A 23,206-nucleotide genomic window follows, 5' to 3' on the forward strand; every position below is an offset into this window, starting at 1 on the left:
AGTGGTCATCTTTCTTCTTTTTTTGTCCACCTTTTGACTATCATTCTTCTAAATGCAGCACAGATCATTTTAATACCAACTAAGTGGCTGAGGACTTTGACAAGACAGGGACAATGACATTTGATTACCTAGATAAAATAGGTGGGGTTATTCTTTTGTTTTGGTTGTTTGTCGTAGGATTTCGATTAATATTTTTATACTGGAACACTTAATGCTACTTATGCTTATAAAAATATTTCACAAGCATTAAGGGGATGAAAGAAGAAAGTATTTCAGCAGGAATATTCCTCCAAAAGCAGTTTCTGCAGAGGCTACATAATCACTAGAAGTGTCTCATGCATTTACTGAACTGCTGGTATACTATCAGCTGGAGGGGAGAAAGGTTAATACAAGCCCTTTGTTGTGCATCCCTTTAGTCTTTGCTGGTACACCTGTAAGACTTCAGGAGGTTTATTTAAAGCACACAGTGTTGGTCAGAATAAAAAAGAAAATAAATATACCCTCCCAACAGAGCCCAGCTTTTAATTTAGGAACACACTGTAAGAGGGAAGTAATTTTTTGCATTTATGACAGCATAAACAAGAATAAAATTTAATATTTATTAGAATTTCTTCCAGTAACAGCATTCAACATCTTAACAAAGCAAGTTGTGAAGTCTTAAAAAAATCTAGGATTACAAAAAAAGTTAAAATAAGTTGTTTCTTATATTTAATGGCAACAAACAGGGAACCTTCTATTTAAAAACAAACTTGTCATATAAACAGCATTATTTTAAGAAAATGTGATTAAGGTGATATGTAATTTTCAGAATGGACACACAATGTACGAATATCAATCAGAATGAAACAGAGGGGTGGAACACACTATCCCCTTAAAATCTCAAAACAGGCTGTTTGAAGAAAGGGGAGGGAGGAGGATCTTTCTAGTGAAATAACTTAGAAGATACCACACAATGGACAAAAACAAGAGTACAGAAGACATTACGTGACACCCTCATTACAACACCCCCTCAACTCTGGTTATACAGTAAAGTTAGTAAAGTGCATCTTTAAAGACTTGTCTAGTGAAATAGCTTTTCCAAATATAAAACACAACACGTGCAGTAACAGTTAAATCATAGTGTAAGTTTTCAGAAACTAATTTTTAACCTTTCATTCACTCAAGAAGAAAAGTTTTAACTGCAGTAGTGTTCACATTATTCTTCGATGCATCCTCATGTGCTTTTGTTACTTGGCAAATCTTTAAATACGGAGCATGGCAAAATGATGCAGTTTAAGCAAGTGCTTCTCTCAATTCAGTACAATTCCTCAACAGCAGAGCGGCCACATGCAGCACAACCATGTCAAATTTTGGGAAGCTTTGGTGCACTAATGATGGGGTTGGTCTCCTGTAAATATCTCCGTCCCGCACTCTTGTAGTCGTAGGTGCAAGTGTGAGTCTCTGCATAGCGGTGTGTCGCACAGAAGTTGTTTCCACATCTGAAGAATCAAGAATATTACAAGTTACAAGCTTTTAGAAGCCTTCAATGCTCTGACATGCTGGGAGCCATTTTAGTTAATCATGTCTTAGATGACAGAGCTGTCTGCATTGTTACCATCCTAGACTGGTAACATTAACTGGTGGGGTACACAGAAGGACATTTTTCGCACGTTTTAGTTTTGACCCAACAGTCTCTTCAGCTGGGACGCTAAGCAAGATCAGTGCTCCAGGAACCAGCTGGTAAGGAGTCAAATACACTTATAATTTAAGAATAATGAGCTTTGTTTTACTTTCTTTCTTTTTTAAGGACCTCACACAATATTATTTGGTAGAATTCAGAGAACAAAACCACAGACAGTAATTCCCTCAGGTGAAATCCATATAATGCATTTCAATTCAAAACCACTACATCATTCAGACAATCAAAACAGATGTTTTCAGCTCAATTCTGTCTGGCATAAACTCAAATTAGCCATTTAAGATTAATAAATACAGATTTAGTCAGCTGTTAAGACATCAGACAAACTACAGGGAACATAACTTCCTGGAGGACTTTAATAGGGTTCATCAACCCAGTACCAGTTGCAGTTCTGATGAGTTAAGATCAGGATTTTTGCTTTAAACTTGACAGTTCTCCAGCTAAGAGTCTTACCATGAGAAAAGCATACTTTGGATGTTGTATACTATAATCCCCTATTTATTTTTCTATCTAGGTTCATAATTAACTCTGCAGCTGTTCCTGAGGCTTTGTGTGCCTGGAAATAAATTTGCTTTCCTTTGGTTCTTGATCCCATAGTCACAACTTTTCTCATATGACTGTATTCTTTATTTGGTTTACCCTGCTTTCTAGTAAAAGGTCCCATGGTTGCTCCTTTTGAAACCAAAATAAATGCTATTCTTGGAGATGAGCCATTACCCCCTTCATTTTTAACCTTAAGCAAGCTGCTTAGTTACTTTTAGAAGAGGTTGCAGCTATTTGCTCATCAGGAAAGTGAGCAGTGTACAAAACAGTTTCAAAATCAGAGACCGAAGAGTCAGTAAGGAGACAATTCCTCACCCTGAAATTCTCTATACGATTCCCCAGTGGCAGAAGTTCTTTTTCATTTTGCTGTTGTTGGCATGAACCAAGATCAGCTCCAAATGCAGCCCATGGTGCAGCAGTTCCCAACACTGACTAGCCCATAGGAAAGAATACTAAGAAAAAAATACCTTGTGGTCAAAAAATACTTGAAAACTAAGATTAACAGAGAGATCTGTTTTTTTCCCTGTGGTTTTTGTTGTTGTTGTTGAGTTTTTTGTCAGTTTGGAGGTTAGTTTTCCTCATCTGGGGATTTTTTCTTCTTTTTTTTATAGTTTCCCAAGACTACAACCAAGCACCAGGTCTCACAGTGTCATCTAGAAGTAAGGATTTGGGGGACCAGCATTCTGGTTCTGGTTCTGCGCTTGAGATGCTCTAAATGCTCAAAGGTAACTGAAGTCTTGCAAAAAGCAGACCACACATCAAAAATTTGTTGAATACAAATTTGCATAAATTCACAAACTGTCAAGATGTGCTGCAATAGGGAGAAATCAGAGGGGCATTTCTGAGAAACTATACCAAACCTGCTTTTTCCTCAAGTTGTTAAAGGTGTCATTATTGATGAGAAACTTTGCAGAATGTGTATCTGTGACAAGTTCTTCTCCAACCAGTAAAATGCATCATTGTTTTTGTTATCTTATTAATTTCCTGCTATCTTCCATTCTATTACCTTCTATTTCTTGACCTTCCTGGAAGAACATACACCTCAAGAGCAGAAGAGGGGCAACATTCCTGAGTTCTAATTCCTGCAGTTTTGCTGAACTGAGAATTGCAACTTTTTTGAAGGTCCCCTTTTGATTTGCTATGTACGGAATACAATGCAGGAAAGAAAACTTCTTGGTTAACTCAGCTATCAATTTTAAGTAACAGCTGGTTATATACTCAGCCTACCTGCACTCATAGCTGGTTGCCAATCCAGTTTTCTTGCCACAAAGAAAGCAGTGCTTTGAAATTTTCTTTTTTGCTTGAATTAAGCCATTCACAGGTGGAAGATGGGTTGCTTCACCTGCTTTCAGAAGTAGAAAGACAGCAAAGACATTTTAACTTATTCACAAACTAGTTAAATGTTATCTTTTGAAATGAAAATTTATTTTGCATTTCTTAGGATACTTCAGGTGGGAAACCCAAAGTCTAAAAGGAGAGGAGAAAAATAAACCCTGAAAGCCAAAACAGGAAACACACTTCAAGCCTGGAAGAGGCATCACAATGTGCAGAACTGTTATTCTGAACAAGAATTAAAAGTTCACATAAGCAAGAAGTTACAGAACAAATCAAGAAACACATCTCTTAATGGTCTTCCCAGGTGTAAAATGAACAGAGTGTCACTGGGAAAGCACTGTGCACAATGGCTTTACAAAGAATCAACTGGGCACTCCAGTACCTAGCATCCAATATATTCAGTATACTAATTTGCCAAATAAGTACTGCAACATTTTAAAATCTTGCTGGTACTCCATAATTGCAAGAAAAGTACAGTATTAGACTACAGGCCTCTACTTAGCCATATGGTTACATTAGACACTTTGCAGATGTTTGTAAAGCTTCTACACTTAAAAAAATTACTTTATTTTTACTTTTTGCCATGTAATTCTTGGCTGTTGTTTTATTAACTGGAGATCATGTAAAGACAAGGCTTCTCCTTTCTTATTCTCCTCCCTTCTTTCTGTAGAATTAAGTTCATTCTCCACAACTTGCTTAAGCATATTTCCCATATCTGGATCAGTAAAGTGAGTGATGCAGCCTCTCAAAAATTCTTTCAGTGTTTCTACTGCTCTATTGGCAAGATGTTCCCAGAAAGTTATCTCATGAATTCTCAAGTAATTTTTGTCCACCACAGCTTTAATCCCAACAGAAATGCAGCAGACTACACTCAATAGTAGCCCCAGGCAGTCACTACACATGACAGCCATCACTACCAACCACTCCCACCCCATTCCTATTTAGCATTGAAATTTCCAGGCAACATTTGTCCACGCTAACAATTTCTTCATCTAAAAGCACACAATTTCAGAAGCATTGGCTAGCTCAGTTTGTGAAAGAGACAGAGCTTGAGGACAGCTGGCCCTGTGGACCTACCTAGACAGGAAAAACAATACACCTGTCTTCACATTTACATCCCTACAGCAACTGCAGTGAAAAGTGATCTGTCCTTTGGCCAGTTATAACAGATCATTACCACGTCTCTCCCAACAGCCTGCATGATATGACCACACTAACTCATATCTGGCATCTTTTGGAAAATACACTTTTGTTCAACACAAGATTCACCAGAGAAGTGTCCTCTTCACAGTCCTATCCAAAGTGACTCAGGTATTAGCAGGCTTCCCCACATGCAGGTGGGGAAGCCTGCTAATACCCGAGTCACTTTGGATAGGACTGTGAAGAGGACACTTCTCTTTTGCTCTCAGGATAGCACCTCTGGAGCAAAAGGACAGACCTGTTTACTAACTGACTGCCAAGTCCAAGCTGCACCCACAGCTGTGAAACAACAGCACAACCCACTCTGTTAGCAGCTTTTGCTCCAACATTACAATTACATAACTTTTTCTGTTGCAGCTGCCATTTGAACAGCTACTGTCTAGCTCATTTTCTACATCTGGATCTGCAATACATGCCTACCTCTTCCTAAGGTCATATAGAAAGAAAAGAAAAATTGCTAACTGCAAGTCAAGAATACATAGAAGAAAAATTAAATGTGCTGAAAATTCTTAGCTCATTGTCTTAAGAGCTTTAAAAGCATTAATTTAGACAATTCCTTTACTCCCAGTAGAATTAATCACACAAGCAGTTAATATCTATGCATAACATATTCTTTTTCAGAAGATGTCAAACATTAAGCACTCCACAGTTACCAAGGCTAGGGTGGAAAGAATGACAAGCACAAAAACCAGTAAAATTTCTGCACTATATCAGTGTTCTGCAGCATCCATGCCCTTATTGCTTCCTCCCCACTTTTTTTGTACTAAAGACAATGCTACTGATAAATTTGGCTCTGATTTTAATAGACTCAGAAGTATCCAGAAAACTGATAATTTGGAAACTTCAGCACAGAAGCTCCCATTTAGATCTACAGATGATGTGCAGGATTCACTAAGTATTAAAAAGGAAGAATTGTAGTTATGGTCCATCTAAGATCTGGATCCCATCTGCTTGTTTAAGAAGTGCTTAAAATATTAAAAGACTAACCAAACAATAGAAGCATAATACAGCAAGGACTCCAGAAGCCAAATGCCTTACAAAGAGAAATTATTTTTGTCCTCTATACATGTGATGTACCAGAAAAAACTAAAGAGTAATTTTTAATTATTATATGTTACTTACCTACTCTTTTCCCTACAGCTGCCATACTTCCATTCATTCCAAGCCCATGCGCAGACTAAAAAAAAAAAAAAATGTCCACAAGGAAATTACTAGCACATGGAAATTAAATGGCAAAGTAGGTAGTCTGTTATCAGCTTATTTGATATCAATGTTTTATCAATCTGCCCATGAAGAGTCCAAGACAACTTCTGCACACATAGGTACAGCTCTGTAACATAAAGCCTTACCATCAATGGCTATTTAATAAACGTCCCCACACTTCAAAATACACCAAAACAACAAAGTACATTAGAGAGCAGAAGCTTGGCATATATGGTGCCAGTCACTGGGCACACTTTGGAATAAATGACAATTAGTGAGCAGCAGAAGCCAGATGATGCTTCTAAGACACACACTCATAAATCTATCAGTACAGTAACTCATAATTTCAGTTGTGAACTGAATAACCACTTCAATCTCAATGAAAAATTAGTTCTAGGACCTGTTTAGACAAACAGGCTGTTTAGATACCATAAGCTATTCAGAAAACAGTTTAGGACAGTCAGGGATTTAAATAAACCTCCTACAATCCATCTGCCTCTCCTGACAAGACACAAACACACACACAGTAGTTTTGTAACATCAGTATCACAAAACCAGGAAAACTTTGATTTCTTTGGACATGTGTATACTCACTAGAATATTATATTCAGCAGCTTCATTTGGAGGAGCAGTTTTCCTAAAGCTTTCTTCCTGAAAATGCTGCAGGCTTGCAGGTAGTGCAATACCAGAAGTCCGAAAGCCGTCAGTCCCACAGGAACTCTGTAAACTTTCCCTGTTTGTGCTTCGGGCCAGCGAAGCCAGAAATCCTAAGTTACTTACAGAACTCGCAGGTTCTTTGGGTGTCTTGCTAGCCACATCTGTGATGTCCCTAGTCTCTGCTTTAGAAATTACATCAGGTCTTTTGCCAAGTGACTCTACTTTCACACTACAAAATCTAGTGGTCCTAGGAAAAGAGGAGTCTGCTATACTACGTACTTCCAACGATCGAAGCACATTTGGGGAGGCTGCAGATCTCAAGTTACCAGCCTCAAAGCACCTGGGCTGTGCTTGTGGCTTCAGGGCACTGTGGTGTGCCACTTGCGCTGAATACCGCAGGGGAGACAACAGCAGATTCTTCTGAGGACCTAATTCACGAGTACTGAGAAGACCAGCCTCCATTGCTGCAGTGCTCAGCACTTTGCCAAGAGGTTTGCTATGCTGCTCTACAACCTTAGAATCTTTGTCTCCATCAGGCAGTTCAAGCTCTGGGTTCACCTTTCCTATGTCATAGATCTCACTACACTGTTCAGCAGTGCTTCCTTCTGTTAAAAAAGCATAACCATCTGGTTCAGGTAGATGTTCTTCTTTTCCATATAGTTCCACGTTTGTTAGGTTTGGAAACAAAACAGCATCCTCCTCACTCGCTGAGGTTGGATTTTCAGGTGCTTTTTCTGAATTTGCAGGCAGGGATGAAACAGGAGTCAGAATACTATTTGTAGGTAGCTTTGCATTTTCTAGTTCAACACGAGATATTTTCGGTGGTAACCTGATGCTATTCACTGGCTGAGACCAAGAGCTGCTCTGCCAAGTGTCATCTTCCTTAAGGAAGTGATTAGCAGTGGCTGGCATTGTTCTACCAGCAGTGGCCAAGGTAGCCAGTGCTGAAAGTGCGTTTTGGGGAGACTCTGACTGATGCAAATGCCCGGGAGGAGGTAGGCAAGACTGTCCGATGTGGGGCAGCACTCTGAGGAAGCGGTGACGGGCAGCAGCCACCGAGCCACTCGATGGTCGAGGAGTCATGGGAGGCCGAGGCTTCACCTTGACAGTTTTCTTAGGCTATTGAAAAGAAAAAAGCCCAAGCAAAATCAAAAATCACAGACACAACAACAATTAGTATTTGAATTCCAGTTGCACTCAAAAGACCTGACTGAAAATATATGCTGAGGAATTCAGACACTGTAAGCCATTCTTTCTACTCCCTCGTATGTTACTAGCCATTGAAGACTTCACCCCAACATCTGAGTAATAAAATCAAAGATTATAATCAGGAAATATTTTCACTGAACAGGTGATATATCAGAGAAACAGAAAAAGGAAACCAGAAAGCCATCAAAGTTATCCAGAGGAGCTTCAGGTCTCAAACAGAACAAAAAATGTAAGGAAGTATAATCTCTTCATTTTACATCTAGGTAACCTAGTCACATGTGAGCACCAGCTTAATGTTTTATTTTCAAGATAATATCATTCCCATATTTCACTTTATAGGCTTTTCAGTTAGAGTATATCTAATGAAATTTCATTTTAAGAGAAACATTGACTTTTACCAGAGCAGTACTGCATAACAATGCTACTTGAAGTATCGGAAGAAAAAAACTCACAAAACCCACTCACCTACCCAAAAAATCTACCCTTGCAAATAAATCCAGGACTAGTAATCAATTCTTTGAATGAAGGCAGGTAGGTTCAAGGAATGCCAATGCCCCTCAGAAAATGTTTACACAACAGTATTTACATAAACAATAGCTGAGAAATCATCTACCCATGATAACTTGACTTCTTAGTATGGCAGAGTATCTGGTCTAGTTTTTAGAAAAGGCAGCACAAGGAAAGCCCACTCCACTTTATGACAGAAAAATTGAAATCACAATTTCACCTTTTTACTCAGATTCATGTTCTCCATCTTTGCCTTGAGCAGTTTCATTTTGTTCATAGTAATTGAATTCTCAATAATCTGTTGGCCAGAAGGTGATGCCTCTGTCTCATCTTCATCATCAGCATATAAATTATAAACTGAACCACCGCTGAAAATAAAAGAAAGTTTGTATTCACCCTCTAATGAAGTAATTTAATTACATTTTCAATGTAGAGTATTCTCACAACTAGGAAGTCATATCCGTAGTTGATCTGTTGACAAAACATTATGTAAAACTGTATGCAAAGATATTTCAAATCCATTTATCCACATAAGCATCCCTTATTAGGGCAAAGTCGCTGACATTTCGCTGAAATCTGTACACAGCCACGCTTCTGGGAAGTTGTTATAGCATATACAGTTGGTTCACACTCACTATATATTTTCCCCACAGAGGGGATATCCAGTTCCACAAATGTCTCCTGAAGATATGGCCAAAGCTGTTAAGTGTGTGACTCAGACAACAAGCTGATCAGTTTTCCAATTAACCAGACACTGGCATGGAAGGAAAAGTCCAAATTTCTATCCATCCTGAGGGGTGTTCTCACCATAAATGGAAATGGAGGGCTCACCCATGTGGATGTGATATTCTATTTCTCCTTTTCAAAATAAAAAAAAAAAAAAAGAAAAAAAAGAAAAAAAAGATCAGTTTAGGTTCCCAAAGATTCCAAAGAGTCTCACATTTGGAAAAAAAAAATAAATAGATTAGAATTGCTAGTCCCAAGACAAAGTATTTTAAGTCAGTAATCACGGGAAGTTTACAGCATGACATTTCCATCTTCCATTCTGCATTCTAACAGAATGCTAAACCTCAAGGTTAAAAAATCAGCATCTAACTTGTTTTTCCTATGAAGCAATGAAGCATTGACCAGCAACACATTCAACATTTGACAGTGAAATGAAAGAACCATTAGGACTGTCCAATTTAGTACAAACTGATGCATTTTCAACACTGTAGGCAGTACATTTCAAAGAGTGTTATAGTTCTTCCATTACATTGTCAGCACCTAGAAATCATGACAATCAGGCAATTCCCCTAATTCCCCTGTATTCATACATATGTCTTAGTAGATTTAGCTTAAGTTTCTACTCTCCAAAAGAGATCAAGGAAGAACTAAAAGTCATGTGGAAAAAGAAAATATCACTAATTAGAGCTGGCATCTTACCTGATCCTTAGAAATATTCTGCTGCCTTTAGAGCCAGCATTTTTTGCACTGACTCTCCAAATCCAGTTCCTAAAATGTAACGAAATTGCAAAGGCATTTTGGAATGGAGAGACAGTGAGACACTGGGAGATGGTGTGAAGAGCAAGAAAGCAGCAAATTCAAACCAAGAATCAGCAAAATAGACCAGACATTTCTTACCAAAACCAGAGCAATTCCAAATGGGAACAGTTATCATATCTATTACATATACATATTTCTCCTGGTAAAAACCCAACACTAAAGAATAATTTCAAAATTTTATCTTCACAAAGGTTTACATCACCAAGTCAAAATAATTTGTTGAACGTCCCTTCCTGCAAGGTAAGGACAGAAAGCAAAGCAGTATGTCTCATGTTTGGTTGGTTTTTGATTTTTTTTAATGCAAAAATCATTGTTATCTTTTTGTTCCACTTTCTGACAAACAGGGGCCAAAAACACACACCAAAAAAAAAAAGAGTGACAAAATAAAATGCATGTCTCAAAAATTATTAGCTTGCTGAAACCCTTTTGGCACCAGTCCTCCATCAATGCTTCAATGCTTTTCTAACCCAGTGACAATGGTCACTGTATGCATTTATACTTTTGTTAAGTTTGACCCAGTAACTCAAGCACAGATAAAATAAAATTATCTGGAGAACTGTAAAAACCAAGACCAAAACCAACTTCTCACTTCTAAATTTCAGTCGAATTCTGCTCCAGGTATCAGCAATGTGAGAAAGGATGATAAACACGTGCTTCAAAATGCTTAGTCACCAATATACCCACACATATGAACACACCTGTCAGCATGGAAAACTAGCAGTGTTCAGCAGTATTCAGAGTGACCCAGAGCCTTACTCTATAAAGATCAAACAAAAAGGTCTGATTTGCTTCCATTCTCTCTTCCCTTTGCTACTTTTCCATTTCCCACAGTCTCACCCAGCCATGGTAACCAACTTAAGAATTAGGATTTCCTTCCCCTCCAAATTACTATCTGCCTTCTAGAAAAGCTAATAAGTGAACTCCCATAGCAAGCACAGAAAAACAGAAACAACTCAAGCTCAATGTTTTCAACTCAGGTGGCTTCCAACCCAACTGGTTCACTTGACCAGCATCAGCTCATTTCTTAAACCCAATGTATTTGACTGAATGTGGGAATTCAGCTTTGGTATTTTTTTCCATTGGTAGTTTTTAAGTATAGATGTCTTATAAAAATCTTTAAGAGTAGTATCAGTCTGAACACAAAAAATAAAATCCCAGCACAAAGCTCTTGCTTTCCCTTTGCATACAGAAACAAGAATAGTCACTTAAAGAACCTTGAGCCTTAGCCTTGCAGAAAAGACAGCTAGTTCCCAGAAAAGGGACTCCTTTCCTCGCAGCTGTACAAATGTTAAGTTCTTGAATGGAAAAAAGTACCTACCCAAAAGCTGCAGTATACAAATAGAATGCAATAATTTTTAAAAGGTATCCATTTTGATAGTTTTAGGAAAAAGACTACCCAGCTGTTTACTACAATTACAATGTAGTAGGTAAAGTGTCCTTCTGATGATAAGATCACTGGATTCTGACAGCAATTGACACAAGCTTGGCACCTCAACAGTAGCTAACCTGAGGCCTAATTGCATCCAAAATCTGGCTGTATTGGTAAATACTATTTTTCTGACTAATCATTTAGTCAAGTCACACTCATAGGAAAAAAATTGTTATGCGAACAAGGAAATGTTTAAAAAACTAAACAAATGCATTAAGATGTTAGAGAAAGTGCTTAATGGAAGTTTTTAATATCTAATAAAATATTGATTTGACTCTCCTGCAACATGGTCCTTTTCAGAAAGGGCTGGAATGTTGAGAATTGCCTAAGTATGAAGTCAGTTTTATCGCACTATATTAATGCACACAGTGATAAGAAAACCATCAGCACAACCACTGACCACAAAGCACTACTGTGCTCTCAGACAGTTACAACAATTTAATAGCCCTTAGGGAATAATCCTTACAATATGCCAGATACTCTTCTGATAAAACCAACAAATACAGCTGAAAATTACACAGCAATCCACTCTTGAAGAATAATACAAAGATTAAAATGAACTTTACCTCAAAGATTCAGACAGTGGTGTTAAAGTGCCATCGCCCCGGTCAACCACACGGAAGAAATTCAAGCGATCTCCTTCGCGATACACGAGGAAGGTGACTTGTTTGTTGGACGGCCCTTTCTCCCACACCTTGTCTCTAGCAGGATCCATGTATTCAGCCATTTCCCTGATAGGATCTTTCACAGGAACTAAGGACATAAAAAAACCAAAATGAACTCAAAGTATTATTGTTGTTCTTTTGATCACCTCTGAGTGCTCAGCTCAGTTTATAATAGCAATTCCCAACCTAGAAGATAGGCTGGGTTTTTTCCTAATTTTTCCCAAGAAAACTATCAAGGGAATTTCTTCCTTTTCACTCCTATACAGATGGTCCAAGTAACCAAGTATATATCTGACTATAGCAAAGTCTGATTCTTATGACCATATTTTAAAAAATATTTGTATAATGACATTGCAGGATAATTTTTTCTTCAAGTGAAGAATTGCTGATTTTATGACTTGACAATTTTGTACATACAAATATACTTAATTTAAGAGTAAACAAAGTGAACTTGATATTCTAAGAGAAGATGGCAAAAAAAATCCCCCCATTTTTGTTAAGTATTTTTCCATCTGGAACTGAAGTCTCATTGTCCAAAATGCTTCCCTAAGAGAATGCTTACCTAAGCTCTTTACAGTTATGAGACATTGCATGAAAACCATTATCTTTAACTTCCTTAACACCTACCTCTTCTGGTGTTAACAGGTCCACCTCGCATAGCCAGAACCAACTTCAGAGTGCAGCCTTCTGAAATGCTATAAATAACAACAAATAAATTTTTGTAGCATTTTCTGTTGTTCATGCTAACAATTACTTAGAAACATTAATTAGAAACATAATTTTATTCTATACTTACTTATAATCATCCAAACAATAGTCATCCTTCAGTTCCATATTGTTCCAAATTAAGTGCTGCTGAGAGACAGGAATACCTAAACAAAAGAAACAAATGACTTAAATCTTGTCAAGAAGACTTCTGTGGATTTTTGAAGAGTGTGGGGCTGATTGAAACTGGATCACAGGAGAAAGAAGAGAAGAAGCAGGACAAGGACAGGCACTTGAGCAGTCTTCAGCCATGACATCCAACCTCCATATAGTTATTAAAACCAAAGATTTTCAGAAGGCTTTAGCTCACACACAAAGTTCAACCTTTTGGCTCAGCACAGTGTGTAGAAGTGTTCAGCTGCTTCAGGCTTACTGAACACCTGCTTTTTTCAGTCATCAGATAAGGAAGGTTTTTTCCTGTTATCTGAACTTCAGAACTTTATGTCTACTGATGGAAAAAAACAGGATAAAACTCTACCTACAAAACTGCTGAATAATTTAATAACAGACTGGTATTCTGTATTACTCACAGTACAGACATAATCACATTAAGGTGACTGGTGCCAGCTCTATTACAGTGGTGGGAAGTGCAAATCTGTTCTTATCCCTGCTTGGTTTGGGACCTCAAAGTTGGCATGTACAGTTTAGTACCACAGCAGTTAATTAAACTTCATCCTACAAACACTTTTCTTTTGTTCTGGGTGTTTTTTCAAGCCATCAGAATGTTATTACTAATATCCAGTAATACTCACTTTCAACTCAAATTCTGGGATGGTCTGGCTATTTTTGTTAAAAGAAAGTAAGCATACTGAATATTTGTTCTTATTAAAAATCTGTGTTCTATACAAATAGAATTCAAATTCTACACAATTTTTGCCTGCATAGTCAATTCAGTTAGATACAGATGTAATACACATTAAAGATAATAAGCAAAAGCTGGTACAACTTGAGGCCTTCACATTTTTACATCCATGTTCCAAACTTTGGATAGAATAAAAATGAACACAGTTACAAAAGGATGCGACATCTCTGACCACCAAAAAAAAGTCAGCATCCAGCATCACAAGGAAGTTGCTCAATTTGTCTAGTGAAATCCAAGTAATTAAGATGCCACTGTATATTCATGACAAATATTAATTAAAATCTATATCTATAAAGATCAAGAACTACTTTTTCAAGAAGTCCTAAACACTATTCTCATACTAAGAACCAAAATCTATAAATGTATTTTCCTAAAGGTTACATTAAAATAATTTTAGCCTATATTTTTATTCATTACATGTTCAGATACTAAAAGGAAATGCAAGTGGCAGTGCTACACAGTAAGACTTCCCTAAATACTCTGGCAGGAAGGGAACACAAAGATCAGAGTCTTTCAGGTAGTTCCCAAAACCATCTAAGCATTTGAAGGCCTGTGAGAATGCTTGGCAAGCTGTGGCAGGGATCAGAAAAGTAGTCCCTTGCTAGGCAGAGGAAGGGCACAAAGCTCCCAATACCCATCAATGGCAAGGAAGAAGAGGGAATCAAAGTCCAAGCACAATCAACAGACAAGTAGGAGACACCGCTGTGCAGAAGGGGGAGTGCACTTTGCAGGAACTGTCATTGTTTTCCTTTAGGCTTTAGAGAAGATGACAATTTCCTCTTCTCACCACAGCTCATATCCAGATCTTCTGACCAACCAAGACAACTTTACCCCTGACTGCATTTAACAGGACTCTTATACCCTCTGAAGTCCACAGAACATTTGTAAGGAGAATGCTCATACAGTAGACAAACATAATTGCTACTACACTGCTGGCTATTTAGTAGCTGGTTATTGGTTATGTTTCAAGTCAGCAGTGTAAGCAAAAGAACAAGCTGGCAATAGCCAGTGAGTCTCCATTAAAGTTTTTTGTGTTGTTTTGCTCTCTTCTGATTACAAACAATCTGATTACTGTCTGCATTTGTTATGGTTTCAGCAGTCTCCAAGGAGCAATTTCCAATTACTTTGATAAACTGAGAGAGCATTTGTTAAAAAGGCTGGCTTGCAGCTGGCAGTACTGGAGTGAAACATAGTTTTGCTCATTCAACAATGACAATGTATTTTTGATGAAATGAACAGATGAAAAGAGTATACTCTGCTGTAATTGGAAACAGACACATCTTTATTACTTATGCCCTTTTATACTGCTTTCTTAGAATTCTGTATTTATACACTGAGGAAATAGTATGTGCTTTATAGCTTCAGAGGCAGCAAAATATTCATCACCCTTTTCTGGATCATAGTAAGATTTCTTGAGGAGACATTTGCACATGAGATCATCATGTACAACTGCCAACAATAATGAGAACTGTGAGATACCCATCCACTATACCCTCTCCCTAAGCAGCACGTGATGGTATCACTGGCCTGCCCCAAATCATACTGAGAGGTAAGCAAGGCAATAAGCTACATCTCAGTGCCCAAATGGAAATGAGCTGGCCAGCTGATGCTACAGGAGACAGGAGAGTCTGCACACTACCTACTGAAACACTGCAGGTGCACTGACAATGCGACCTACTAACACAGGGGAAGGAGAGGAGAGAAGCAGCTACCCTATCCTGTCTCTGAATCAGCATATCACATACAGCCTTAAGCTTGTCTCCCTTACTCTTCTTTTTGACATGCTAAGTAGGTTCACCACAGAAACTGATATTGTCAAGTCTGACACAGAAAAAAAAAATCCCTGTAGATTTCAGAAAAAAACCCCTTGATTTTATGCTGTGGGTATAAAGTTCCTATATTTAAAAATGCCACATATATTTCACTGTAAAAATTCAAACTGCACTTATCTTTCATTCAATGCTGAAATTGATGAAGCCTCTGTTTACAGAGAGGCTGGGCTGACAGTCTTATTTCCCCCACAAACTGGCTACATTAGTAAGAGGTGCAAAAGCCCACAACTTACAGTGGCAAGACCATTTTCCTAACTGTTACATCCCCCAGCATTAACTTGAATGACAGTAACTGTGGCAGCATATATAGAGTCAGTCTGACCTACTCTTTGTCAAAGGGACTAAGAACAGACGAAAGACAGCAAATTACCAGTAACTGAATTCAGGCCAACAAAATTTCCTGACAAAGGTGACCTTATTTTACAGCTTCCAGGTGCTGCTCTGGGCAGCCATTTGCTATGAGCAGTCTTGCACTCACAGAAATGTTTCCCCAGTTCAGACAAGGTACAAGCTTAAAAATGCTTCATGAACTTCTCTATCAGCACAGTAAACAGGCAAATCATAAAGCAAAGAGAAGATGTAGGGGAAAAGTAACAAACAGAAAAAGCAGGATTGGTTCCGTTAAAAATTCATGACACTTGTGCAATCCATTTACTCCAGTCCTGGCAGAAGCACAGCTATTTTCTCTAATGCAAACAGTGACAAATGTCATTATGACATACTCTGAATTCACAGAATATTGAAAGAAATTACAACACCCATATGAAGTCTGCTTGACATTTTTCTAGTTCCTTTTTTCTAACGTGAAGCTGCTGTACACAGGCAGCAAAATAATGACAGCAAAAAGAGCAAAGAAAAATAACAACTGACACGATGAACTGAGTACACACATACACAACAAAATTATTGCTGCATCTGTTCATCATTCCCTGCTGAACATAAGGGAACACCTACTGAACACTGAAATCAAGGTGTGCTCTGAAAGCTCGTTCTCTTTTTCCCCTTTACAATAATACAAGAAAAAGAGAACATCTAAATTTTCATCTAACAAGGTCAATGTTTCAATGTACATAGATCATAAAATTCATAAAATTCAGTTGCAAGTACTCACCTAACAAACCATGGCCAAGTTGTTTTTTATTTTAAAGCTAACTACATAAATGAATGCCTTAACACTCCATACCAAAGAATTAAAATTCCTGCAAGCTGACAACAATAATACCACCACTGCCATTACCAAATCCAAAGTCCACCTCCTCCCTTGAGACTCAATCCTATCTTTCCCAATAAACATGCTTACAGGTATTATCTATGGTTCTTTAACAGATTAATTAACCATTACTACAAATATGCTACCTGAATGCTCTGTCTATAAAACACTGTAATAACCGTGTTTCCAAATGAATACTAAACTCTGCCCAGCCCAGCAGCTACAAGCACTTGTGCAATGGAGAAAGCAAAGAGAACTCAGTTTAAAAGCCCCATTACTTCCTCTTTCAACAAAACGTTGATTTTTTCAAGAAGTACCCATGTTAAAGCTCAGTCTTTCATGCCACCTTGAAAGTCAGATACCATCCTCTCCATGTCCATCAACACTGATTAACAAGTAAAACCGATGGAGTAGGTAGCACTGCTAGCAGCACTCTGAGTGTATTCCAGCTTTTATGCCACCAGCAGAGACAAAGGGAGCTATTTCTTCTCAGGTGAACCTTTGTAAAGGGCTCAGTCACTGAATCTGAGACTAGGAGTGATTTATCCCTGGGCTTCAAAGCCAGCACTATAACAAATCTCCTGCTTACTTCACACAGGACATATCTGAGGACAAATACCTGGATCTGATATGCTATAACACAATCACACATCACATCAGATATGCTATAATCACACATCACACACATGAGATATGCTAGAACTTCAATTTATGAGTAGAAGACTTGCACTGAAATTGATGTGTTAGAACCCGTAAGTTTTATGTATATTCTTTACTGACTAAAACCATTGAAAACAGGGAGCTCTTTCTTAGTAAGGTACCAGTGTCTAGTACAGCTGTCCAAACAAAGCCTTTCCATATCAGATCACTAGCAGGCATCAAGAATGACAAACAGTATCTGAAGCAGACAAAATTCCTAACATGCCATCCATATTATGCTTTTTTTATTACAGTGAAGACAGTCTACATCTACTGATTTTCTAGCTGTTGACAAAGATAATTTTGTCTTGTTTTAATTTTATTATTAGCCTCTTACAATTAGAGGCATTGGTAATAGTTCAACAATTTGTTAACTTCTGACACAATTCAAGATTTTTTTCTTGGAGCTCTCAGGTTTCAGCTCATTTTTTCAAAATGTCTCTTTTTTTTCCCCTAGCTTATATACTATCATCCCCAACATCCAAATGTAGAAAATATGTGTAACTAGGGACCTCATGCAGTCTTTCAGCACTGTAGGAGGCATTCTCCAGCCAGAAGTGCAGCTTAAATAATAGAGATTCACATCCCATGAAAGCTGAGACAATACAATAATAAAAAGTAAATACTAGCAGCAGAAACAGGAACAGATATAAGTTTTCTCCTTCCCATGCTAAACTACAACAAAATTACTTTTGAATTTTTGCTCCATCTGGGTAATTTACTGCTTGAACTTGTGCACTATAATAGAAACTTTGTCACTGAAAAATTGTTAATTATTATTTTACATGCAATAGCAACCCCAAATGCAACATAAAATTAATTTGTCATTGTGTATCTGTTTTGTCCAGACATAATTGATCAATTTGTTTTCACTCTGCCTTCCACAAATCGCTAATCAGGACAATACAAATATTTTAACTCTACTATGAAGTATCAAAGTATTTCAACTGACTGCTGAGAATTCAATGATAAGCACCAGTAAACTCATCTTCCATGTTTAATGGAATTTACTTACTATTAATTCTATATCGCAAGCAGCCAAGCCATAATTACTTTACCACCCTATGAACTACAACATGCAAACAAAATTCCAGATAAGCATGATTAAAACTTCATTACTGAGCTGTTCTTCTATTAAGAAATGAGAATACTTTTGTAAGCTGTAGGTATAACTGAGTATGGCTATCACAGTCTCACATTTTGGACTACAAGGAATTCAAATCTCTCTTCCTCACATATCCCAGTGATCTCTTAAAGCACCACCGATACTGCCCAGACAGCTTGCCTGCCTTCTTCTGTTCTCTACTGCCTATGCTACCTATTAATTCACTGCTACTCAGCGTTCTACCCATGTCTCCTGCACCTATATTCAATTACAGGCAGGAAAACCCCTTTCCTTTTCTTGTTTCACCTCGAGCCTCCAGGAACATCTTGACACATTCTCTGACTTGTGATTAATTACAGCTTTGTCCACAGCAAACAAAAGGCCACCCCCAGAGCTGCACTGCTGCACCTACACAGATGTAAGATCCAGTCACTGCACAGTGCAGCTCTGCTGTGTGCATCCTACCAGTAAACATCCCCTCTGTTGTTGCAATGCTTGTGTGTTTTAACACTTGTGCCAGCTGTCTGGGGTTTTTTCCATCCACCAGAGCAGATTTCCATAAGAGGAGGAGAGTTATCTTAGATTCCAGTCAACAGTATTATATTACATCTCCCAGAGGATGGGTTCCACACAGACAGAAGGATGAAAAACACACACAGCTGGACTAGGGAAGGAGAGGATCCCTTTTCTTAAAATTAGCAACTCTGATACTCTCAGCTTCTACAGCTGTACAGTTCTTTAACCCCTCCAAAGTGAAAAAGAAGATAGAGGATGCAATACTTAAGACTATGAACACATAAATATTTCAAAACATATTCTCTCATGCAAGGTCATCCTCACCATAGAGGAAAAGAGGTAAGAGAGGTAACCTGCACTTATTCTTCTTGCATAAGCATCAGGACTGGCCTCATGACTTAAAGGAGATTTTCACTTGGCAAAATGTGTCAAGTTTATCACTTTAAGACAAAGCATTGCTCAGCCAGATGTCTAACAGCAAAAGATCACTCACCTAAACAAAATTCAAATAAGGAATTTAAAGCTGCCTTTGGGAATTGCCTGCACTGCAGTTGCTCTTGTGACTGCAGTATCATAAAAAAACCATAAACTGACTAACCTGATCAGCAACAAACATAGCAGCAAATCTAAAGTATGCTCAGTTACAATACACATATATTGCATGGCTCAAATTATAACCTTCCTAGTTAACAAACAATCTGAGTCAGAGAATCCACAGACTTTTTACAATTTACCTTAATAATTGTACATAAAAAAACCCCCAACCAACCCATCAGAAGAGCAAACATACCAACTGCAGTGAAGCCTAAGCCATGAACATATAGCAAACAGAAAGAACAGAAAAACAACTCAACTTCAATTAAACCTAAGCACCTAGTTTTCAAACATATTGTTATACACGACATTTAAGTTGTCTGGTGTGATTTTAGTAATTATGTTTTTTAAAACAGAACTTTTTCTAAAGTGATAAAGTTTACACTGAAATAAGAGAGAATAGTACCTTCCAGTCTTTGAATTTTAGCTTTCACAGAAATAACTGTTTCAAAGGGGGAAACTCGCAGTTCAAAGCAGGTTCCTGTAAGCGTTTCAATGAAGAGCTCCATAGTTTCATAGAAAGGAAGTTTGTAGTGAAATGGTCCCATATTATCTTTATTAAAAAAAGGAGGCTCTTTCTTGTTGGCCATTAGAACGGATTTACAACTTCCTTGTAAGAAGATCTGTCAGGAAACTACATTCCACTTCTAGCCAAGGCAGCTTTGAAGACACGTGTAGTGCATTGCTGTTCATCTTTAGGATTTTTCACCTATAAAGCAAACAAATATAGTTCTGACAACGTCTAAACGTAACAGCTAAAGAGAATTTAAATTCATTTTGTCTAAAATGGACGTTAAGAAACTTGAAGTTATTACCTAGGCAGGGCAAGATAACCTCAAATTATATTACCAACATTGCAGTTTTAGGGCTCTAGTTCCAGTCAGCATTCCAGACGCAACCCACTACCTTTGTTATTTTTGTTTCCACAAGCGACGTGACAACCAGACGCCCAATGCCTCCTGACAAGAGCTGAGCCCTCCGCAGTGTCAGAGCTCGAGCAGAACTCCAGCAAGGCGTACGAACAGGGACTGCTCCGGCCTCAGGAAAGGCAGTTGGCGGCGGCAGCTCGGCCGTGCCAGCGGCGTCCATCGCCGCAGCGGAGCAGGGCCGGGCCCCGGTAGCCGAGCGGAGCGCCCGCGAACAAAGGACGGCGAGCAGCTGCCGAGCCCCCGCCGCGCCTCGGGGCGGCCTCGCACGCCGGGCTGGCCGCGGGCCCCGCCACCGCTGCCCCGGCCCCGCTTCCTCCCGGGACGCGCGCCCCGCCGGTGGGGCCGAGCCCGGGGCGCTTCGAGCACGGCCCCCAGCCCCGCCGCTGCCGCCGCAGGGTCCCCGCAGCGGCGGCACTCCAGAGGGCCCGGAACCCGCCGAGCGAAGGTGGGTCTCACCTCACCTGCCACCGCCGGGCCCGCTCGGGGGGAGACGCGGTTCCTCTCCCCCCGCGCCGCCCCGCCCGCCGCAGCTGTCGGAGCCGGCCGGGCCCGGCGGGACGCTCGGACCGGGAGCGCAGCCGGAGACGCCGGGGGCACGACTGGGAGGAGCCGCCCGGCAGCCCCCGCGCCGCCCCGCCCTGTGACAGCTCCTCCCGCGGACCAATGGGACGGCCGCTCTCACGAACCTCGGCCAATCAGCGCCCATAGGGGGCGGGGCTCGCGGCGCCTCAGGGGCGGGCGCCCGCCGGGCCGCTTGTTGTGGTCGTTAAGACGCGGGGCGGCAGCGCGTGCGCACGGAAGGACCCGGATCCGGTTCCCCATTGCCGGCAGTGTTGAAGGCCAGGCTGGACGGGGGCTCGGGCAGCCCGCTCCGGTGGGAGGCGTCCCTGCTCGGGGCCGGGGGCAACGGGATGGGCCTTCAGGTCCCTTCCGCCCCAAACCGCTCCGTGAGTCTGTGCAACGCCCCCTGCGCTACCGGTGGACACGTGATAGCGGCGGGGGCCGCGCTGCCCTCTGGGACACGGAGTGCGGCGGCGCCGGGAGGCGGCCCGGGCAGGTCAAGGCTAAGGTGGCTCCGGCGGCCTCGGCTCAGGGCCGCGCCGCAGAGGCAGCAGCGAGCCCTTGCGCTCCGGCCGAGCGGCTCCCAGCCATTGCCGCTGTGTCGGAGCGCAGCGCTGGCCCCGGGCGGCAGCGCCGGGGCCGACTCCCAGCCCGGGCAGCCGCCCCGCTGCTCCCAGCCAGGACACGAACATTGCCCCTGGCAGGGCCAGGCACTGCTCTGGGGCACCTTCACTGAAGGGCAGCGCTCCATTCCGCTCCCAGTTCAGCGTGAGGTGAGCCAGGGCAAGCTCCAGAAGCAGCGGGCCCACGGACGATCACAGGCTAGAGAAAACAAGCTCATCCTATTAGCAGGTGCTAATTACATTAACCACTTTACTTTCCATTTAGGTTTTAAAATATGCAAGACCTACCCTGACTCACTGTTCGGTTTCAGGCCCAGTTAAAATAATGACTTTTGAGAAGCATGTAGCAGGTATGGGAACCTGTCAGAGCTTCTGGGTGCTGTAATACTGAGCCTTCAGCTCTGCCCTTCCAGAAATATGCAGCTGTGGTTTATCAAATTTGCATAAAAAGCCAAAAACCAAATCTGAAAAGCAACATACAAAAAACCCCCAAATCACCAGAAAACCAACACAACCCAAAACCAAACCGTCTAGCCTAAACCCAGTTCAAAATATCACCTCTCAGACCAAGCCCTCCCAGAAGTGAAGTGCCTAGAACTCATTTTAATATGTGAAGAGAGACAAGGAAGGGCACCAACACTCTCTGTCTGCCAGTTTAGAAAGACTAGGTGGGAACAAAGGTTCTGATCTACATCATAGAAACTTGCACTATGAAGAGCTTTTCTCTGCTGAGCTTTCACATGAAAGTTTAAGAAACACTAAGGCAGGAGCTTTTTTTTCCTGCTCCAAGAGCTTTTAGCCCTCAGGGTTCTTAAGCTTGTGAACAGCCCTCTCTGCTGTTCATGTTAATGGAAGTTATTAATGTGAAGGGCCAAGAAGAAAGATGCAGAAAAGAAACAGAAGAATTTACCATCTTTTTCTTCATCATCATATCTTTGAAGCCCTTCTAAGCACAGAAGAAAGGAGTAAAGAAGCAGTCCAGATCACATACAAGGCATATGTAGCAGATGTAATGCCTATAAATAAAAGTTCAAGTGCTTTCACTGCAGACACCCATTTGCAAATAGCCCCCACACTCTTTTTCAAGCTGCTACTCTCAGCTTAATCCCCACTTAACATGAATCATTGCCAGGCCCACCTATGGTGCAAATCAATACATCATGTTTCTCCTTTATCCCTTCCAACCTTTCCTTCTGCTTTACCCTCATTAGTGCTAGATGTTTCAGCTGTAGTATTTACTGTGCCTGATAAAGGAAATTCAACTTGAGAAACAAGGGACTGAAGCAGATGTCTCAGAATGGGGACTGCAGTGCAAGTGGGAGTTGATCTCAAAGAAGTCCTCTGAGCACATGCTTTAAATTCACAGCAGAACAGTCTTAAAGAGTCCAAGATAAAGTAGTCACTATCATAAAAGCAGTGAATCTAGTCAGAATTGCAGGCAGTCACTTGTACAATAAAATAAAATAAACATTTGATCCTCCTGCATGTATGCATTTGCTCTCCTTGTGTGCATGCAGGAGAGCAAGTGTCTACCGCTGG

General features: G+C 40.3%; 1 protein-coding gene across 1 annotated transcript; it reads right to left on the minus strand.

The window, feature by feature from the left end:
* Nucleotides 1-585: 585 nt before the first annotated feature.
* Nucleotides 586-21,419, minus strand: ZFAND4 (zinc finger AN1-type containing 4). Its single transcript, XM_074544192.1, has 11 exons — nucleotides 21,170-21,419; nucleotides 19,961-20,263; nucleotides 12,768-12,843; nucleotides 12,599-12,666; nucleotides 11,873-12,059; nucleotides 11,196-11,202; nucleotides 8,553-8,729; nucleotides 6,554-7,735; nucleotides 5,879-5,933; nucleotides 3,449-3,563; nucleotides 586-1,478 (listed from the first exon to the last, which is right to left on the minus strand). The coding sequence occupies exons 2-11, from the start codon at nucleotides 20,142-20,144 to the stop codon at nucleotides 1,343-1,345; spliced, it is 2,187 nt and encodes a 728-aa protein (XP_074400293.1). The 5' UTR covers nucleotides 20,145-20,263; nucleotides 21,170-21,419; the 3' UTR covers nucleotides 586-1,342.
* Between the last annotated feature and the right edge of the window lie 1,787 nt (nucleotides 21,420-23,206).

This window comes from Zonotrichia albicollis, chromosome 7 (genome assembly GCF_047830755.1).
Source record: "Zonotrichia albicollis isolate bZonAlb1 chromosome 7, bZonAlb1.hap1, whole genome shotgun sequence".
In the NCBI taxonomy this organism is placed as follows: Eukaryota; Metazoa; Chordata; class Aves; order Passeriformes; family Passerellidae; genus Zonotrichia; species Zonotrichia albicollis.